Genomic DNA, 18,522 nt, shown 5'->3' with positions numbered 1-18,522 from the left:
AAGATGAGCATATGTGTGTGGGTTTATCTCTGGGCTTTCTATCCTGTTCTATTGATCTATTATTTCTGTTTTTGTGCCAGTACCATACTGTCTTGATTACTGTAACTTTGTAGTATAGTCTGAAGTCCGGAGGCCTGATTCCTCCAGCTTCATTTTTCTTTCTCAAGATTGCCTTGGCTATTTGGGGTCTTTTGTGTTTCCATACAAATTGTGAAATTTTTTGTTCTTTTGCAGCTCTATTTACAATAGCCAGGACATGGAAGCAACCTAAGTGTCCATCGACAGATGAATAAATAAAGAAGATGTGGCACATATATACAATGGAATATTACTCAGCCATAAAAAGAAATGAAATTGAGTTATTTGTAGTGAGGTGGATGGACCTAGAGACTGTTATTCAGAGTGAAGTAAGTCAGAAAGAGGAAAACAAATACCATATGCTAACACATATATATGGAATCTAAAAAAAAAAAAAAAAAAAAAAGGTTCTGAAGAACCTAGGTGCAGGACAGGAATAAAGATGCAGAGGTAGAAGATGGACTTGAGGACATGGGGAAGGGGAAGGGTAAGCTGGGATGAAGTGAGAGAGTGGCATGGACATACATACACTACCAAATGTAAACAGATAGCTAATGGGAAGCAGCCACATAGCACAGGGAGATCAGCTCGGTGCTTTGTGTCCACCTAGAGGGGTGAGATAGGGAGGGTGGGAGGGAGATGCAAGAGGGAGGAGATACGGGGATATATGTATATGTATAGCTGATTCACTTTGCTATAAAGCAGAAACTAACACACCACTGTAAAGCAATTATACTCCAATAAAGATGTTAAAAAATAATAATAATACCTAGCTTATACGTATTAAGGAAAAAAAAATAAAAAAGAAGGAGCACAATTCTGCTACTTACACTTTATGTTTTGAATGGCATTATTGGATACCTTAAATTGTGTTAAAAGTGACAACTATAAATCAGGGAAACACTTCATGCTCGAAATCTTACCTTTTACATTGTTTAAGCTAGTAATTTTCATACAGTGCTAAAGAAGGCTGGCAGTCACCACGAACTCTGTTCACAAAAACATGACCTTACTTTACTTGTAAATCTGTTGGCTCCCTCTCTAGTTGTAGTTAATGTTATCACAGAGAGGTAATTGAACACTGACTGTTCTGTTAGGTGTGAAGTCCAGTGGAGACAGATCTATAGGGTCAAGGCTGGCAGACATGAAGAGTATCTTTCCCCTTGTGATACATCATGAAAATCAGCCTAGAGTTTTCTATTTGGTTTGTGGGGTTGGGTTTTCTTATTTCTAGTAAGTTCAACTCATTCATCTAAATTATCTGTAATTATGTTTTATTTAGGAAGGTCTTCCATTTTTCATGTCATTAATTTTGTGTACTAAACACAGAGATTGCAATAATTCTACTCACTCCTCATTTGAGCACAACAGTCAGTGTTGACCATAAAGTATTACAAAGTATGGACCTAGTGTTTCCAGAAAATCTCTCTATTAATACAAAACAAAAAATAAATAAAAGGCCTCAAAATCAGCAACACTAACAACAAAAACAAAAACCTTTGGCAAAAACATCTGAGGTACTTTGGTAGACAACAAAATCAAATTAAAAAAGCAGTCTTGACCAACCAAGCAAGCACTGGGTTCAATGACTCAGTTTGTTTCACTGGAATAAAGAATAATGGTAGAAATTTTATCATTTAAAAATAGCTCAGAAAGCACAATAAGGTGACAACCAAGAACATTTTCAGAAGCAAAACTTATAATGAAATAAATACCTTTGTAAAGGAGACTGTCTTTATCACATGATTTATGTGTTCTAGCAGGGAGAAACAATCAAGCAAAATTCAAACTGTAAATAAAACCAGGGTTTATGGGTTGCTAACACACCTCAGATATCATTGATAATAAAAGTGATATATACTTCTACTTTTTCAAATAAGAATTATGTCCAAATTATATACATTTTCTCTGAAAAATCAAAGCACTTGCTTTTCGCTACGTCTCATACTATCTGTGTAAAACAGTAAGGGAACCAACATTATTTTCCCCATTTTATGGACAGAGAAATTCTGAGGCACAGAGAAATCATAGGACTTTTTCTTCAGTATTTAGGCAGCCAGGAAAAATAAAATAAAACAAGATTTTCTGAGTTTGGTTAGTAGACAATACAGTTACATTCCTGCCGCCCATCTGATTTTATGAAAAGAGGAAGAAATGGCTTCCCGTTTTCCTTCTTTCTTTCCATCCTTAACTCCTTTCTTCTCTTCTTTTTCTTCCTTTTCGTTTCATATTTCCCCTCTCCTTTCTTTATTCCTCTCCCCCCCCCACTTTTTCATTCCTTCCTTCTCCTTTCCTTTCCTTTTTCTTCTGATACAATGTTAACAACCCATGTGAAATGGCATGAGGTAGACACATACAGTTCTGATGCTATAATTTTTATTTATTGTCTAATTGAACAAGTACCTATTGAGGCAATACTATATTCGGGGGGATGCATGTAGCCCAGGTGAGGGAGACAATAATTCACTAAACATAAAGACACCACTGTGAACAGTATTATGCATGTGGCTCTGTGTGAACATATAGCAGTTAGAGCTGACCTAAGCCTGTGAGGGGACCCAGGTGAGGAAAAGAAATTAGAGGTAAAATCTGAGGGAAAATAGTAAGCTTGAGTCAAGAGCAGTGGGAATAGAAAAGTACTATAGGCATATGAAGGAGTGTGTAGGAAGGCCCCGACCTGTCAGCTAGAATTACAAATAACAATTATTACTTGGGTCTATCTATCACTCCCTTGTTTAAATTCCGTCCCTCTTCACAATAGAATAATAGCATTCAAACTGTCAACATGTCACACAAAAACCTTCATAATTTTATTTACCCACTCTTATCTTCATTTTGTACTCCTGTGAAACGCAAACATTTACAGTTCCCAAACTTGCCATGGTCATTTTACCCTCTGTAACATTCTACAGCTCTTCCCTCTCCTACTGCAAACTCCCATTCCCCATCTCCACCACGCTACCTCATTCATCTGATGAGTCCCTACAATGCTCAGTTCAAATATCAACTCCTCTGGACAGGATTCCGAAGCCTTCCTTGAAGGAGTTATACATACACATGAACATCCATACAATAGAACTACTTTATAGTGAACACATCGAGAAGATCTCCTTGAAAAAAAAATCAAATAAACAAAAATAAAACGATTGAGATACAAATATAATTGATGGCATTCTAACAATTCATTATAAATTAAACATCAGATTCCCAATTATTTTTGTCAACAATTTTTACGCTTGAGATTTTATGAATCTCAAAGAAAAATTTAACAAATATCAACTCAAGCTAACTTTAGTGATAGACCCCTTTGGACACCTGTGGATAAGACTGTATGGATGGAAATTATAAGACTTTTTCTTTTTAATTCCTCAATGGATACCAGCAAGTTTAATATTTATAAATACTCCTTATCATATCAGCATTAAGTTTTCCATTAAGCCACTAATGGAAAAACTAAGACAAAATAATTTGGTTTCTTAAAATACAAAAACATGAAAATATCAACATGTTTTAGAAAAGAACTCACATTTTTATTTTCACAATATCTGACTCTGAGGAGCAGTCAGAGGAAAACGAAGTAGGAATAACCGAAATGAAATAAAGTGAAGTGATCCAAAGAGGTCTTTCTACTTCAATGTATTTTAAAATTTAAAAATAAATAAATAAATAATAACGAAAGAAACAATATATATTGAATATATATCTAGGTGTTATATAATTTGTGGAAGAGAGAATAAAATCAACAATTTTGAACACTATGGTGGGTGAATACTCACAAAGCAAAAAAAGCACACATATCAATATTAATTTTGTGGGCTCCCACAGAACCCCCTAATTTCTTACTATCTCACCAGCCACTAAATCATATAAAGACTAATACAGAGATGGTTTTGTTTTTTTAACAATCATGAATTCACTGATTTTCCTTCCAAACTATCCCTAATCATCGAGAGCATTATGCACCTAATATTTATATACTGTAAGCCTCAAAACAGAGAGGAATAAAAGGTTTATCTATTGACTAACAACTACATAAACAGGAGGTTGTATTTTTTGCTGTTGAAAATTTATTTATGCTAAAGAGCTATTCCACTACCTTTTATAACATGCTTTGGGAAAACTAAATTATCCAGTTACACAAGATGAAAGAGACTTCCCCAGTAAAATATTGCTGCTTTCATTTATTTTTCTAGGGAAACAAAATTGAAAAAAACAATGTAATTTTATGGATTTGTTCATGATCTAGAAGTATAGAGGAATGTAAATTGTATTCCATCAGGACCTGTAGCAACCATTGCTTTAGAAAGATGCATGTCTACACAATAATACCAACCTTTCTCTCATTTGGCAAGAAGACAGAGTTCAGGTTTAGGAGACAAAATATCCTGTTCTTTTGTGGTGGTGCACTTATATATTCTGAGCTATTAATTGCTGAGTAAATCCAACTGTGGAAAATCATACAAAACATGCACTACCCCCAAATCAGGAGAAAGCAAAATTTTCTCCTCATTCTCTAAAACCTTATACTAACTCTGATCCTGATTTTCAGTGTGGACAGAAAAAAATAATATCATCTGTAGTGAGGCCATGGATCTTAGCTGACTCCATATTCTACAGTATCCCTGCTGAGAGTGTGAATCACTGCAGAAGTGGTGATTCATGTCCTTTTGTAAAGGTTAGTCTTGCAAATCTTTAAGAAAAGTAAAAAACAGAAAAAAAAAAAACCCCAAAACCCCCAAAACTCAAAAAACAGATAAAGGGAAAAAAAGAGGTGACTGTAGGTCTTTCAGTGAGTGGAAATATAATTTTCCACAATCTATATATTCTACAGGGGTTCATTCTTCTCACAGTTGGTGGCTGTTCTCCCAGGCTCTAAGCCTCAGAGCTCCCAGTAACATTAATTGCTTCAAAGTCCCTGCACAGATAAGAGGCACATTTCACTGTAGTAGAGCAGTTAGAAGTTAATTTATTATTGTTTTTCTAATAAACACTGCTGGAACATGTGTCAATATCTCCCGTGACCCTGAGTTAGAAATATTAATATATTATTTTATAAAGAAGTATATTTTGATGGAATATATATTTGCTTTGTTCTACATGAAATATTATCTGATTGTTACAATCTTCTATAAAGTGCAGCATTTATAGGAAATCAAAATCAAAATCGTCAAAGAATATTTGGATGCTTTGAATATCAGTAATCTGTAATTCTTTTTAATCTTCTCTAAAAAAGACTCAGGATGTTTCTTGCATTTTATTTTGCTGCACCGCACATAAAATATGTTTCTGTGAATTATCTTACATATCTACTTCCATATTATTTAAACATTAAAAATAACTTAAAGTTTGGTTCAGGTTATTTCATGTTGATGTTTTCCTACGCCTTGCAGCTGCCTTTTCTCTAATCTGTCTGAAGAGCCAGCTCTAATCCATAATGTACTGACCTGCTATTAGATGCCATGATTTTGGAGATTGATATACATGAGAAAGGAAAGCTCATTAACTAGCCTAGGTGTATGAAGTTTCAGGAGACAGCACATGGGGAAGTATATCATTGCGGTTCCATTATACTCTACTGTCAATTTCAAGTACACTGCTGTTTCAGGCACGTATTTTTTGTTCACCTGAATTTGCAACTGGCCAAAGAACAGACAAAGGTTAGTGAGTCTAGGCACTGCTCTGAACTTTGGACAATGTAGACTTCCTGGTTACAGTACTGCCATTTTAAAGCACTCTAGAATCGGAGCATCTTTAGATATATATGTTAAGAAAACTTAGAAAATTCTATCTTCATACTGTTCTTTGTGTAGCACAAAATTAAAATGAGCTAGAAAAAAAAATTAAATCCGGTAAGGCATATTCATTTCAAGCTTTTATAGTTACTGGTGACACCATCTGATAAGACTCCAGACTTCCTTACTATTGCCAGTTGCTGCATATTTTATAGGGTAGTGTCTCGACTTGAATGATGGTGGGTTACCTGGTGTAAGCTGTTTCACCTCATACATGATTAAATTATCTTTCTTCCTATCTGTACAAAGATTATATTGAAAATACAAGAAGAATTTGGGACTAGGGAAATATATGTTAGTATTTGACAAGTGTGGAACAGTGCAGGCAAATATCAATATGTGATGAGGTCATGATAGAATCTAAAAAAAATAAGGGGAAGTTACCTGAATGTTAAGTGGACAGATGCCTAGCTCTTCTTTTGAAATGTCATTCAAACAGCCCTAACATCATTTAATTTTCAATTTTTACATTCATTTGGGCAAAACAAGTTGGTATCTAAGGAAATCAAGAAACCCCATTTTTTGCAGTTTTCTGAATCAAAAAATCTAACATGCAACAGTATTAGGAGTTCATATGTGAGTCAAGATGTAAAAATATATTTCAATTTGCATTTTCTGCTTTATGATATATTAGAAATAATGACATATTTTAAAATGTGTCAAACTATGAGAACAGGATAGCAGCTAGGGTCAAAATTAAACTTTAAAAAACTATTGAAAATGCATAAAGAAAAAATATCAGAGACCTTTGAACACAGAAGGGATACAGGTCTATTCTAAAGGTGGGTGGGGGGGTGACACAAAATAATGTGAATTCCTAAACTGGAAGCTGGACAGGGAAAGAGGCTATGCTGGTCTTGGTGTGGTTCATGCCTTTTTGACTGCAGAGCAGAGTTGTGGAAGTTATGAACCAGAAAAAAAAAATATGTGGAACTTTTCAAGGTTATTTAATCCAGTCCCCTTCCTTTAGGTAGATGAACTCCCAAGGCAATAAGAAAGAGCTATATAGTCATCGATTCTCTTTTAAAGTACTCTAGAGGGGGAAATTCCAAGATATTCCCTCACATACCTTTTCCAGCTTTTATTAGACTCATAGGATGCTTGCATACAAATGAATCTAGAAACTACCAACCAGTTCAAAATGGTCTGCTAAATCTGGCAGTAATATTTCTTTCAGTATATTGATGATAGAAATTTTTTCTCTTCTACTTCCCTCAATACATCTACCACTGAATATCTTCCCATTTTTATCTCATTTTTTAGTTCTTATACATGTTGATAAGTTACCATTTCCCTTTTTCCTCTGACCTTATAATCATAGACTAAAACTAAATACATAATCCTGGTCTGTAATATGTAAAATTAAACCTACTTCATATTTTTTATATTTTACAGTGAAAAAGATATACCCCACGTCTAACTGGATAAGAACAGAATCACAGTCTTAGCGTCAGATTAAAAGTAAGAGATTCCACATTCCTACAAAATTTCTGTTTAGACAACTTCAATGACAAGGAACTGAATAGGACATGATGCAGCCCATACAATTTTCTGGCAGATTTACTCTATCTTTATAAAATATTTATCCTTATATAATGCTGGCATTATACACTATTTTGTTTGAAAGTAATTTTGGGGCTTTTCATTATTCCCTGTTAAATTTCATCCTGCTAGATTTTGTCTATCACTCCAATTTGCTAAGTATAACTGGGTATTAACATTATCATCTGGTGTAATTACCCTCACTGCCAGCTTTGTGTCATGCTATCTATATTGTTATTCATCCATTCATTAACATACTGAAAACCAAAAAGTAAAAGGACAAAATTCTATGGATCATTTACAAATCAGAGGAGAAAATCACCACGCAGGAGAGGTGTTATAATATAGGATGTCTACAGTATTTCCATGATGTGAAAGTATAGATCATTATTGAAAAAATGAAATAAAGTTAGATTGGCCTTAAATCTTTAGAGCTTATGCTAACACTATGATCACTTATCCTACTTATAAGCCCTCACAGACATCAATTTTCCTAGGTAGAAGAGGTGGTCAGTCATCTTTCTCTACGATTTCATGGATGTTGAATGCTTTTTACTAAAATCATATTTCCCCAAGGAACTTTGATACCTAAAATAATACAATCATAGACCTCTCATTTGGGAATAGGCTCTGTTAGAATACAAATATTCTTTAGAGTTAGCATATTAATTAATTAATGTTGAAAACATACCTTCACATCAATTAATTTATAGATTTTTTTTTTCTTCAGCATGGTTTTGGTGAAAGAATAAGGAGATACTCTTTATTCTGACAAAGAATTAAGTGATGACTGGAGAAAAAGAATAAACCAGAGGAGAAGGCTGGGTATCAGTATTATTTTTTGTTTTCTTCTTTCCTCATTCTCTTCCTGCAGACTCCGTCTTTGCCAGCCTTGCTGGAACCATATAACTTAAAATAATAATTAATCAAGCAGCCTCAATACTTATTTTTTCCACATCGGTAAAGTGACAATTGATCATAGCCCATCATCTGTGATGCCTCTCTATTCACAATAGGACAGATGTACAAAACATTCCAAGCTTACATTATCTTTACTTCATTCATCACTTCCTCCCCTCTTTCTGTGTTCCCCTTTTCATTTCACTTACTTCCAGTCTGCTCCCACCTTAAGTTCCTCATTAGGAATGATAGTTAATTTTATGTCTCAACTCAACTGGACCACAGGTTATTCAGATATTTGCTCAAACATTATTCTGGTTGCGTCTGTGAGGATGCTTTTGGATGAGATTAACAACAGAATTGATCAACTGAGTAAAGCAGATTGCCCTCCCTAATGTGGATGGGCCTCATCCAATCAGTTGAGGCCAAATAGAACAAAAAGTCTCACTCTCTTGTGAGTAAAAAGGAACTCCTCCTGCCTGATTGCCTTTGAACTAGATCGTTGCTTTTTGGGTTTTTTTTGGTTATTTTGGGTTTTTTCGTGCCTTCGAACTTGAACTGAAACATTGGCTCTTCCTGGGTCTCAATCCTGCCAGCTTTTGGACTGGAACTACACCATTAGCTCTCCTGGTTCTCAAGCCATAGAACTTCTACTAGAACTACACTATCAGCTCTCTTGGGACTCTAGCTTGTCGACTATAGATTTTGAGACTTGTCAACCTCCATAAACACATAAGCAAATTCCTTGTAATAAATCTCTTATCCCACTCATCCTCTTGGTTCTGTTTCTCTGGAGAACCCTGACTAATACATCTGGTAACTTCTGCGTATGCAGCTCTAGAACTAAGCCTTGTTTTGATCTGGGTTCTGTCAGATGCTGCTTGCAGCCTTTCTCCATAGAGAGCTGAGTAGCATCTACCTGGATTGCCTATGGCTACGCTGTTCATGTTTTGAGCAACATTATTCCTTACTCCCATATCTTTGTGGACCATTATTTGTCTGATCCAGGCTCATATCGCCATACATAGAATGTCCTATATTATCCACACTATTGACTATCTCTAGCATTGCTCTTTCTTCTGTGTCTATCTGGGTCTCTCTCCTTTACTCATGGATCCTATTTTAAGATCACCATCAATTCACAACGATAAAGTAACTGCAGTTTGTGATTGGACTCTAGAAGTCTCCTGAAAACTCCCCCCTTCCACCGTTCTATTCCTCTGCAATTAAAATAAATCTGTGTGGCAATGGTAAGCTTTTTAAGTGAGGTTAGTGTTATTTTGTTAGTTCACAACAAGTGCTAAAGATAGAAATGCCAAATAGTCTTCCATCTTATTTAAGGGACCAACTATTAGTCTCTGAATGATGTTTTATAAAGAGTGCTGAATTCAACATTTTTAAAAACAGTTATAAATCCATCTCTTTAACGACAAGTAGTCAGATGGGCACCCAGGTGGTAAATATAAGTAACAATCAGACCTGGGGAGCAAGAGGTTTAGGGGAGGCAATCATCAGTGTTCTAATGCTTATCTTTTCCCCTGAGTAGGTGACCAGAGCAGATTTGGGGTTGGGAGTGTAGCTCCAGAGTGAAAACGGTATGAAGATTGACCCTTGCCTCTATGGAGATCAAATTCTCAATTAGTGAGGGAAGGGTTAAAGAGAAAGATTTCCCACATTTGCTTGCATTAACATTCACATGCATACCTCAATTGCCAAAAAATATTTTTGTAACGTTTTTTATTCTTTTAAGTCTCAGTGAATTTGAATTATACACAAAAAAATGGAATATCCAAAAGGAATACTTTTGAGGAACATTGAAGACTGTCTAGTTCAACAAGCTTGTTTTACAGGAGAGCAAGCAAGTTCTGAGAAATAGAGTTTCTTGCTAAGATCATAGAGCATCCAATCTGTTCCCCAGTTTAGTGGTACCCCAACACAACAGACCGTTTTGTTTTGTTTTTAATAGTCCTGCAGTTTGAGGAGGTTTGTTGATTACTCACACTCATGTGAAGCATTTTTGCCCCCACTTCCCTATCCCTCCAATCCAATTTAAAAGTTTTCATCTTTACACAAGGTAGGTTTTTATTTAATTTCTTCAGGAATTAAAAACACCATATATAAATTATCTAAATAATTTGTTTAAAACACACCTGGAGCTTTGCCACAGACAACTGAGCTATAGTTTTGTTTAAAGCATGAATCATTTTCCCTGAGTATGAAAATTTCTTATACTAAACAAGGTGGACATAGCATGCAACTCACTATTTCATATTTTTTATTGGTGCAGTGGGATGTAAAAAAGGACATGCCTCTTTAAGGCCTCAGAAATGGAATCTTCATGGGAAAAAATTGAGAAAGCTGAAATAATCTCAACATTATCTAATGATAATATATTCCCACACTGCTATACTTTTCCACATATAACTGGAAATAAAATCGAAAAACTTTGAAAGATGAAAGGGCACAATTGAAAGGGACAAATTCTCTAGCTTTGATTCCAAATAAAATTAATGGAGATTTTAAAAACAGGCCTCAGATGACCCTAGTATACAAAGATAATGCATAGCTATGTATTTTCAATGCAGTTTTGCATTGTGATCATCTTTAGAGACTGAAATGTATGTCTACTAATACCTTGAGCTAGAAGCAAATTCAACTCATAGACAAAATATGCACCACAATATTGTGAATGTTAATTTTTGGTTATAGAACTGTATATATGTCTTTACTACAATTCAAGTATAGGAGACAACATTGAGATATCTTACATTTAACTGTTATATTCAACATATGAATCTTAACAAATCTGTGTTTTTCTTGATTGACGATTATAAAGGGAATTGAATATTTGGAGATTTAGTCTAATTTCTCTCTAGTATTTACCAACTATTCTTGTGAGAGGGTTGACAATAGAAATAAAATGATACATATATTTGAAAGTTCTGATGTTACAGTAAAAAGCATAAATAGAATACATACTGGGTTCAGAAGGATTGTGAGGAAAAGTTCACCTCCTCTGATACTTTTATCCAATTCTTGGGGGCCTCCTGGATACTCTTTGTAGAAAATAGTGTGTGTGAACAACCCACAGGTCTGTCGAGGGAGGACCTGAGGAAAAAGAAAAAGCAGCACATTGACACGACTTAATTAAAAGCTCCATCACTGTGTCATGATTTCAGAGTCTGCAAATTTCATTCTTATTGGAGTTCCTTAACTGATAAAGCCAAAATCTTAATGTAATCAAGAGTTGAGGTTGGTGTAATTATGCACATATTAAGAGACTTGCTAAATAAAAACTATAGGACAGCGGTCCCCAACCTTTCTGGCACTAGGGATGGGTTTCATGGAAGACAATTTTTCCACAGATTGGGGTGCGGGGTGTTCAGGCAGTAACATGAGCTATGGGGGAGGCTGGTTCAGGCAGTAATGCAAGCGATGGGGAGCGACAGATGAAGCTTCGCTTGCTCACCCACCGCTCACCTCCTGCTCTGCGGCCCGGTTCCTAACAGGCCGTGGACCGGTACCGGTCTGTGGCCCCGGGGTTGGGGACCCCTGCTATAGGACATATAGGTTAAAGCATTTTCATTCATGCCTATAAATCTCACCCACCATCTGAGTTATGTTAAAGAAATGGTAAAAAATAAAAGTCTTCTTAGGGTTGGTTTAATTCAAATATAGAGATTCTCCAGGGTTGCATTTTTCATGGTATTAGACCATTACTCTCCTTGTTTCTGAAATACAGTTTTACATGGTCCTCAGGTTCTGGGATTCAAAACAATGAGTTTTCATCACCCTCGCCACCTTTACTTTGTTTTGTTTTTACTACTCTGAATTAAAATTTTAATCACAGTAGTAGTCAGATCATCTAATGATTGCTTCCTGCATATTCTGTGGTTAATTCTGTTGTACATCTGAATGTTCAGCAGAGAAAGCAAATAAGTAATTTTATTCCAAAACTTATTTTGAATAATAAACTATTTATAATCTAGTGGAAAAATGCATCCAATTGCACAGAATAGCTATAATTTTATTTATTCTTTGCTTAATTTTTGTAACAGTTTGTATTAAATTCAAGGTAAATGAATGTGTGTACTATTGGTTTAAAAGAATGTTTTTATTTAATAATATACCAAATGGTCATGCTACTCAGTTAAGAAAACTGCTTTCACTTTGCTTTGCAATTATATCAGAGTAATACTTTTTATATCGCCTGGATTTCTATGGACACCATATACTATTATTTGCATTATCAATAGCTCCATTTAAATCCAAGGCTTCTTTAGGTCTTCTAGTACCAATTTACAATAAAATATTAAAGTTTTATGATTAAAGAATATTGAGTATTAGCTCTGGTTAACATATGTGCTATTACTTTTTCTTTGGTTTTAGATAATTATTAGATAGACAGACAGACAGGTAGATAATTCTAATAGCAATCTGAACAATGGACTGAAAAGATGTAAATATTTAAAGGAGGGAGAACAGTTTGTAAACCTTTCCTATGATCTTGGCAACTGATGATGAGAACATGACCTAAGGCACTGGACGTGGGGATGGAAGTTTTAAAATGAACTATTTTATCTCAAAGTAAAAATTAGGATTTTTTTCATTCCAATGAATAATTATAAATTCCCATCTAATATTCGTTTGCTTTTATTCTCATTTATAGGAGCATATCATTCTTACATCAGATTATTATTTTTTCAATTAATATATCTGAAAAGAAAATATATACCTTTGTTTTCATAGTATGTAAGAAAAAGAACAATGAAAAATGCTATCCTAAGATTCTTGAGTGTCTGAAAGCCAAAATAAACAGAGTAGATAAATTTAGCTTTCAGATGCTATTTGTTAGATTCTGTCTGTTGATAGTGTAGTGACTTGAGAGGTGTTTAATAGACATGGAGAAACTCCCCAGAAGTATAAGGTCCCTAGACAAAACTTTAATCCAGAAACTGCAGTGGATGACCTATATGAAACCCGTTTCCAATATTTTGAGCTTACCTTGAATTTGCCAAAACTACCCCACAGCTTGAGAAGCAAGTCTATGGGTAAGCAATGTATTAATGTGTGACCACCATGGTAGGCAAGGGATTTATGATACTCATGTAAAAGAGTTTTGAAGTTAGATTTTGTCTTCATTCCACATGTAGATACTAAGAACCTTCAATACACACAGCGGTATGTGCTCACCATGATGCTATCGTGAATGAAGCCCTTTCGGTACCGTGCAGGTTTCAAATGTGGATACTCTTCAGTGCTGGTGACCTGAATACCCCAGACCTTCTTCCAAGCTGCATACAGCTGAATATGAACTGGGTAGACCCCTGAGTGATGTGGTGCCACAGCATAGCCCATGTTGATAGGTATTCCATGTTCCTAAAAGAAAGCCAGAACAACATCATATGGAGTGTGGTCAATTGAATTCAACTAAAATTGTTTCCACAAACATCTATGCTAAGGATGAGAAATATAGAAACTAATAGGGTAGAGTTTTATAATCCTATGATAGACATAGTAAATACTTTGGGCATGTGGTGTGTAGCTAAGATTAACTCTGAATTTTGAATATAGAAGGTTTGGGGGGAAGATAGGAAGAAGATATGGCCCTTTCTCAGACAGATACAGAAAAAAAAAAGGAGCCACTTGGGTAAGTACCCAAATATGGAAGATAGAATAGCCCAATGTGGGGTGTGTTTGTGTGTGTGTGTGTGTCTATGATGTTGAAGACAACCAGAAAGGTAGGTATGAACCATAATGTGATAAGCTTTTACTGTTGACCTAAGGGATTGGGATTTATTCTATTTGAATAGTATAGACAGGAAGCTCTGTGAGCATGCAGGGCCATGATCTGCTCTATGTCTTAGGAAGAAGGATATAGTAACAACATGTTAAGATGAACTAGAGGTGGGGAAGAAATGAATCAAGGCTGTGCATTAGGAAGCTATTACAATGGTGCAGATTAGAGGGCACATGAGTACCTAAACTAGATTGTTGTTGGTCGGATTAAAAGCCTGGGGATAAATGCCATGAAAGATTCAGTGATGTTTTGGATACTGAGGGTAAAGGAAAACTGAAGATTGGTTTTGGATCTTAGCAGCTCAATTTATTTTTATAAAGCCTACTGTTTACTATGAGATGCTTGCCTTGGGTAGACAGTCAACTCTAAAGGAAAAGAGGTATAAATTTAAAACAAGAATATGAAAAAAATTGTCGAAGAATGGTATTATATTGTGAAGTACACGATACAGATCTGCAGTCTTCTAATTTCTGCTTCTTTATATTTCTCCCTTTAAGTGCTTATCTGCTTTATAAAGATGCCTTATAGGATTGAATCTCAACAATTGAGGTTATAAATGACAATATACAGTAATACATGAAGGCTGATTGAATCAATAAACAGAACACAAAAGTGTTGGCAACTGCCATTTATATTTTCTATTACATGACACACAGCATAGGAAAAGAATTCAGTTTGGCATAATAAGCAAGTAGTGAATGGGTCACATATCTACAATACCTAAGTCATAAGCCACATTCAGTTCAGAAGATGGGCCCTAAATATTTTGCAAGTTTCCTTCATTCTTCCTTTTACGGAATGACCCTCACTGTATAGCCAAATCCACCTCTCTTTCACTAGGAGTATGTGTTTTCTAACATCTATTACAATAAATGACTGTAGAAAGACTGAATTATGAAATCAATGCTGTAAAATGATCTGGAGTCTTTGGCTAGGTACTGGGGAAAATTCATTTCTTTGTGTGTGCAGAGGAAAAATACTTCTTCCAGGAGCCTGTATTTTCAATATAAAGCAAAGTTGGAAAAGTCCAGTAACAAAACTACTAGGAAACTACCACAGGGAGCAGGCAACTACTGTTACCCTGACACTCACTGGGAAGCATGTACTGGAAAAAGCCTTAGATCTCTGGTTAGTTCCATGTTGCCCAGTGAATTGTCACAAAGCGTTCTGAGGATGAGTATTGCAGAGTAGCTAAGATGTGGATGCACTGGGTATGAGATACAGATGAACTTTCTCATGAGAGAAATCTAAGGTCAAGGGTGTTCAAACCTTTCTGTCTGGTAAATAGAATTTGCGTGACTGTTGCTTAGAGAAGTAGTTCTGATTTACAAAAAGGGGGAAGACAATCTGTTATACTCTTATTACTCTTTCAAGTGATTCATACCGAGGTTTCATAACTGTCTTGTCCCATGACTAGAAGAATAACAAAATCATCGGTGTATGAATCCTAATAGTCTTCACCAATATTTTGTTAGTGTCCATTTTTTATCACTGTTTAATATTTTATTTCAAATTTTGGGCCCAGAACACTAGATAAGTGTGCGAATCTTCTAGAAGCAAAGAGATAAAAAATAAAACAATGAGAGAATTGAAATATTAAACAACTGTATCTCTTCAGAAAAAAAAGACATTTCACTTTTGACAGGTAGTAAAATGAATTGTAGAACTTTCATGAAAAAACCAGAAGGTAAAAGCAATTGATTTGGTGAGTAGGAAGGAAGTAAAAGGATTTTATTATATTTATTGATTTCTGGGCGCTTAATGTTCTACTGCTTATAAGGTCATCTTATCACACTGACAACTGGAGCTCAATCAAAATAGTAAATCACACTAGATAATTATGAGTTTATATTTTTTCAATCTAAATGATAACACAAAATGAAAAGTAATTCCCTAGTCAAACTCTTTTTCTGTTATCAAGGGGCTTGCTGTAGAAACCTTCATTCTTTACTGTCCAGAGCTTAAAACACCCTTCACAGTGACTTGGTAAACTAAAAAGTGAGCTAAACATATATTTACAAAAGATCACAAAAATTACAAAATTTGAAAGACTTTCTAATGTGAATATAGGAAGCATTTGAGACTACAAAATTAGACATGTAAATGACAGAGTAAACTAATTCAAACATGGTTTTTATTATTTATTAAAACAATGTCTTTGAAAAGATCTAGGAGTTCTATGATATCATAATATGAGATGGCACCACAAATATTTATGGGAAGCTTAACTTGATCATTCTTATTTACATGAAATTCCCAGTTGATTGGAAAATGAGACAATGTGGTAACTTACAGACTATATAAAAATAGGGTCATCATTTTTCAAAAACTAGAATAAAATATATTTAGCACCAAACATCTAACAGTAATGGACATGATCTCATTTAATTTTTCTTTAATCATTCCTACTGATCCTATCTGCTTGCTGTTGCTTAGTGCCTGATAGTTATGAAGTGTTTTTACATTCATGTCTAACATTATCCTCATAATTACCCTGTGAGGTCGCCTGGATTATCAAATGTGGAAACTGAGGCTCAGAGAAAGCAAATGACTTACTCATGTTCACAAATGTCAGAGCTAGAATTATACCCAAGTCCTCTAAATTCATTGCTTTTGCTTTTCTACTAGGTTGCTACTACTGTCACCCTCTCTCCCCACTCCAAGTTAATGACTAGAAGCACTTTACTGACAAAAGGGAATTGATTTTAATATATATTTCTGAATTGGAACTCCTACCACTCTACTTTTACTTGGGGGGGGTTATAAGGCAAAATTATACATTTCCCAAACTCTGCCACTATCATTTTTGATGCAAACAAGTTTCAGCCAATTACAAGTACTTAGGCTAGATGTCAGAAGGAAGTAGGTGGGCAGATGCTAAAGTCTGGCAGCTCCTGGCTCCTGCTGCTGGTACGTAAGATCTTTTCTGAAGCAGTATTTGGTGCCCATTTGCAGGGCAGTGGTGAAAACTTATTGCTTCTGTCAGAGCTCCAGTGGCAGCTTTAAAAGCGGTGGCCCCGCTAGGGAACCAGTTCTCTCTGGCTCTGCAAAGTCCCAGAAGAGTACAGCCTAGAATCTACTCCATCAGCCCTTCCAAAGTTTTTGGAAGCACTTAAATCGCTGAATAAAAACTCCCTTTAAAAAAGTTCCAAATGGCTTCTGCGTCTATCATGGAAATCTGACTGATACAAGTGGTCTTTCCCCTTTCTAATAAGCATAAAAGGTTTAAGAGGTTCAGGTGAGATGTCAGTGGTTTGAAACTAGGAAAACAGAAGAAGAGTTTGCTAAAGCACTGCCCAGTATTTCTCCAAGAAAACTCATTGATACATGCGAAACACCTATTTGTCTAGCTAGATACTATCATGTTATATATATGACTGTTAAATCCTATGTTGATCAGTCAATGACTAGTGTACAGAGAAAATAACTAGAAGACTAGTCTGTTTAAATAATAAATGTCACAGGTCAACCCCATGGTGAAACCATGTTATAACAAAAGAAGGGGAACGGATTGCATTGAAAGAACATTGCTCTAATGGATTAATTCTGATGACTTGCAAGCACCTTTGTGCCAGCACGTAAAGCAATACCCCTTCATAGGATAACCAGGTCCTAATATATGGGCAGAAAGAACTGCAGGCATCATATGCAGAGGTAGAAAGAACAATCTGTGGTCAGTCATTGGTAGATACTCTTTAGAAGACCTGGCACACCATAGAGAACCAGAGAAGAAAAGGAGAAAACTAGGAGTTGGGAGGATTGGACTCATGGACATATAAGAGATATATCCTACCTCTACCACAAATAGCTGGACAGCAACCTGAATAATGGTTGGAGGTCCTGATACAGAGAGGAGAAAGAGCCAGACAAATGGCATTTTTCCCTATTATTATGACCTTCTGTTTACACTCCAGGAGATATGGCTTGTGAAACCAGACCTAATACATTTAGGATGGTTTAATATTCCCAGTGTTAGCACCATGCCTGGCACATTGTTGGTGTTGAATAAATATTTTTTAAAGGAAATAGCAAATAAAATTTTTTATTAAATTCATCATAGATATTTAATAAATGAATAGAAAAGAAAAATAAATAAAATGATGATTACATAAATGAATGTACTTGTAGTAAAGAGATAGTTCATTGAACAGTAACTTTTTGAACTTAAAGTATTGATTTGTCTTCCTAAATATACAACTTCTAGGGAGTGACACTGGTGCCAAAGAAAACAGATCTCATTATCTAATTTTCCTTTTAATAAGGACAATGTGGAATCACTTGTCAACTTGGAGAATGATCCTAGGATCATTGATTTTGCACAGTGTTTTGGAAACTGAAATTGTCTTCTGTTTTCATAAGTGATAAAAGCAATGACTGTGTGACCCTGGAAGTTGGCTGGGTCAGTCCTTA

At 35.3% G+C, this 18,522-nt stretch overlaps 1 protein-coding gene across 2 annotated transcripts in view; it reads right to left on the bottom strand.

The window, feature by feature from the left end:
* The window catches only part of LOC133091951 (bifunctional heparan sulfate N-deacetylase/N-sulfotransferase 4), a 241,907-nt gene that overhangs the window by 84,186 nt on the left and 139,199 nt on the right, over positions 1–18,522 (bottom strand). For both annotated transcript variants that reach the window (XM_061191132.1, XM_061191133.1), the window contains exons 4-5: positions 13,506–13,691; positions 11,292–11,420 (exon numbers count right to left, since the gene is read on the bottom strand). In XM_061191132.1, coding sequence (XP_061047115.1) covers positions 11,292–11,420; positions 13,506–13,691 — 315 coding nt within the window. The remainder of the gene's footprint in view (positions 1–11,291; positions 11,421–13,505; positions 13,692–18,522) is intronic.

Source organism: Eubalaena glacialis, chromosome 5 (assembly GCF_028564815.1).
Source record: "Eubalaena glacialis isolate mEubGla1 chromosome 5, mEubGla1.1.hap2.+ XY, whole genome shotgun sequence".
Classification (NCBI taxonomy): domain Eukaryota; kingdom Metazoa; phylum Chordata; class Mammalia; order Artiodactyla; family Balaenidae; genus Eubalaena; species Eubalaena glacialis.
This window is presented reverse-complemented; position numbering and strand designations above follow the sequence as displayed.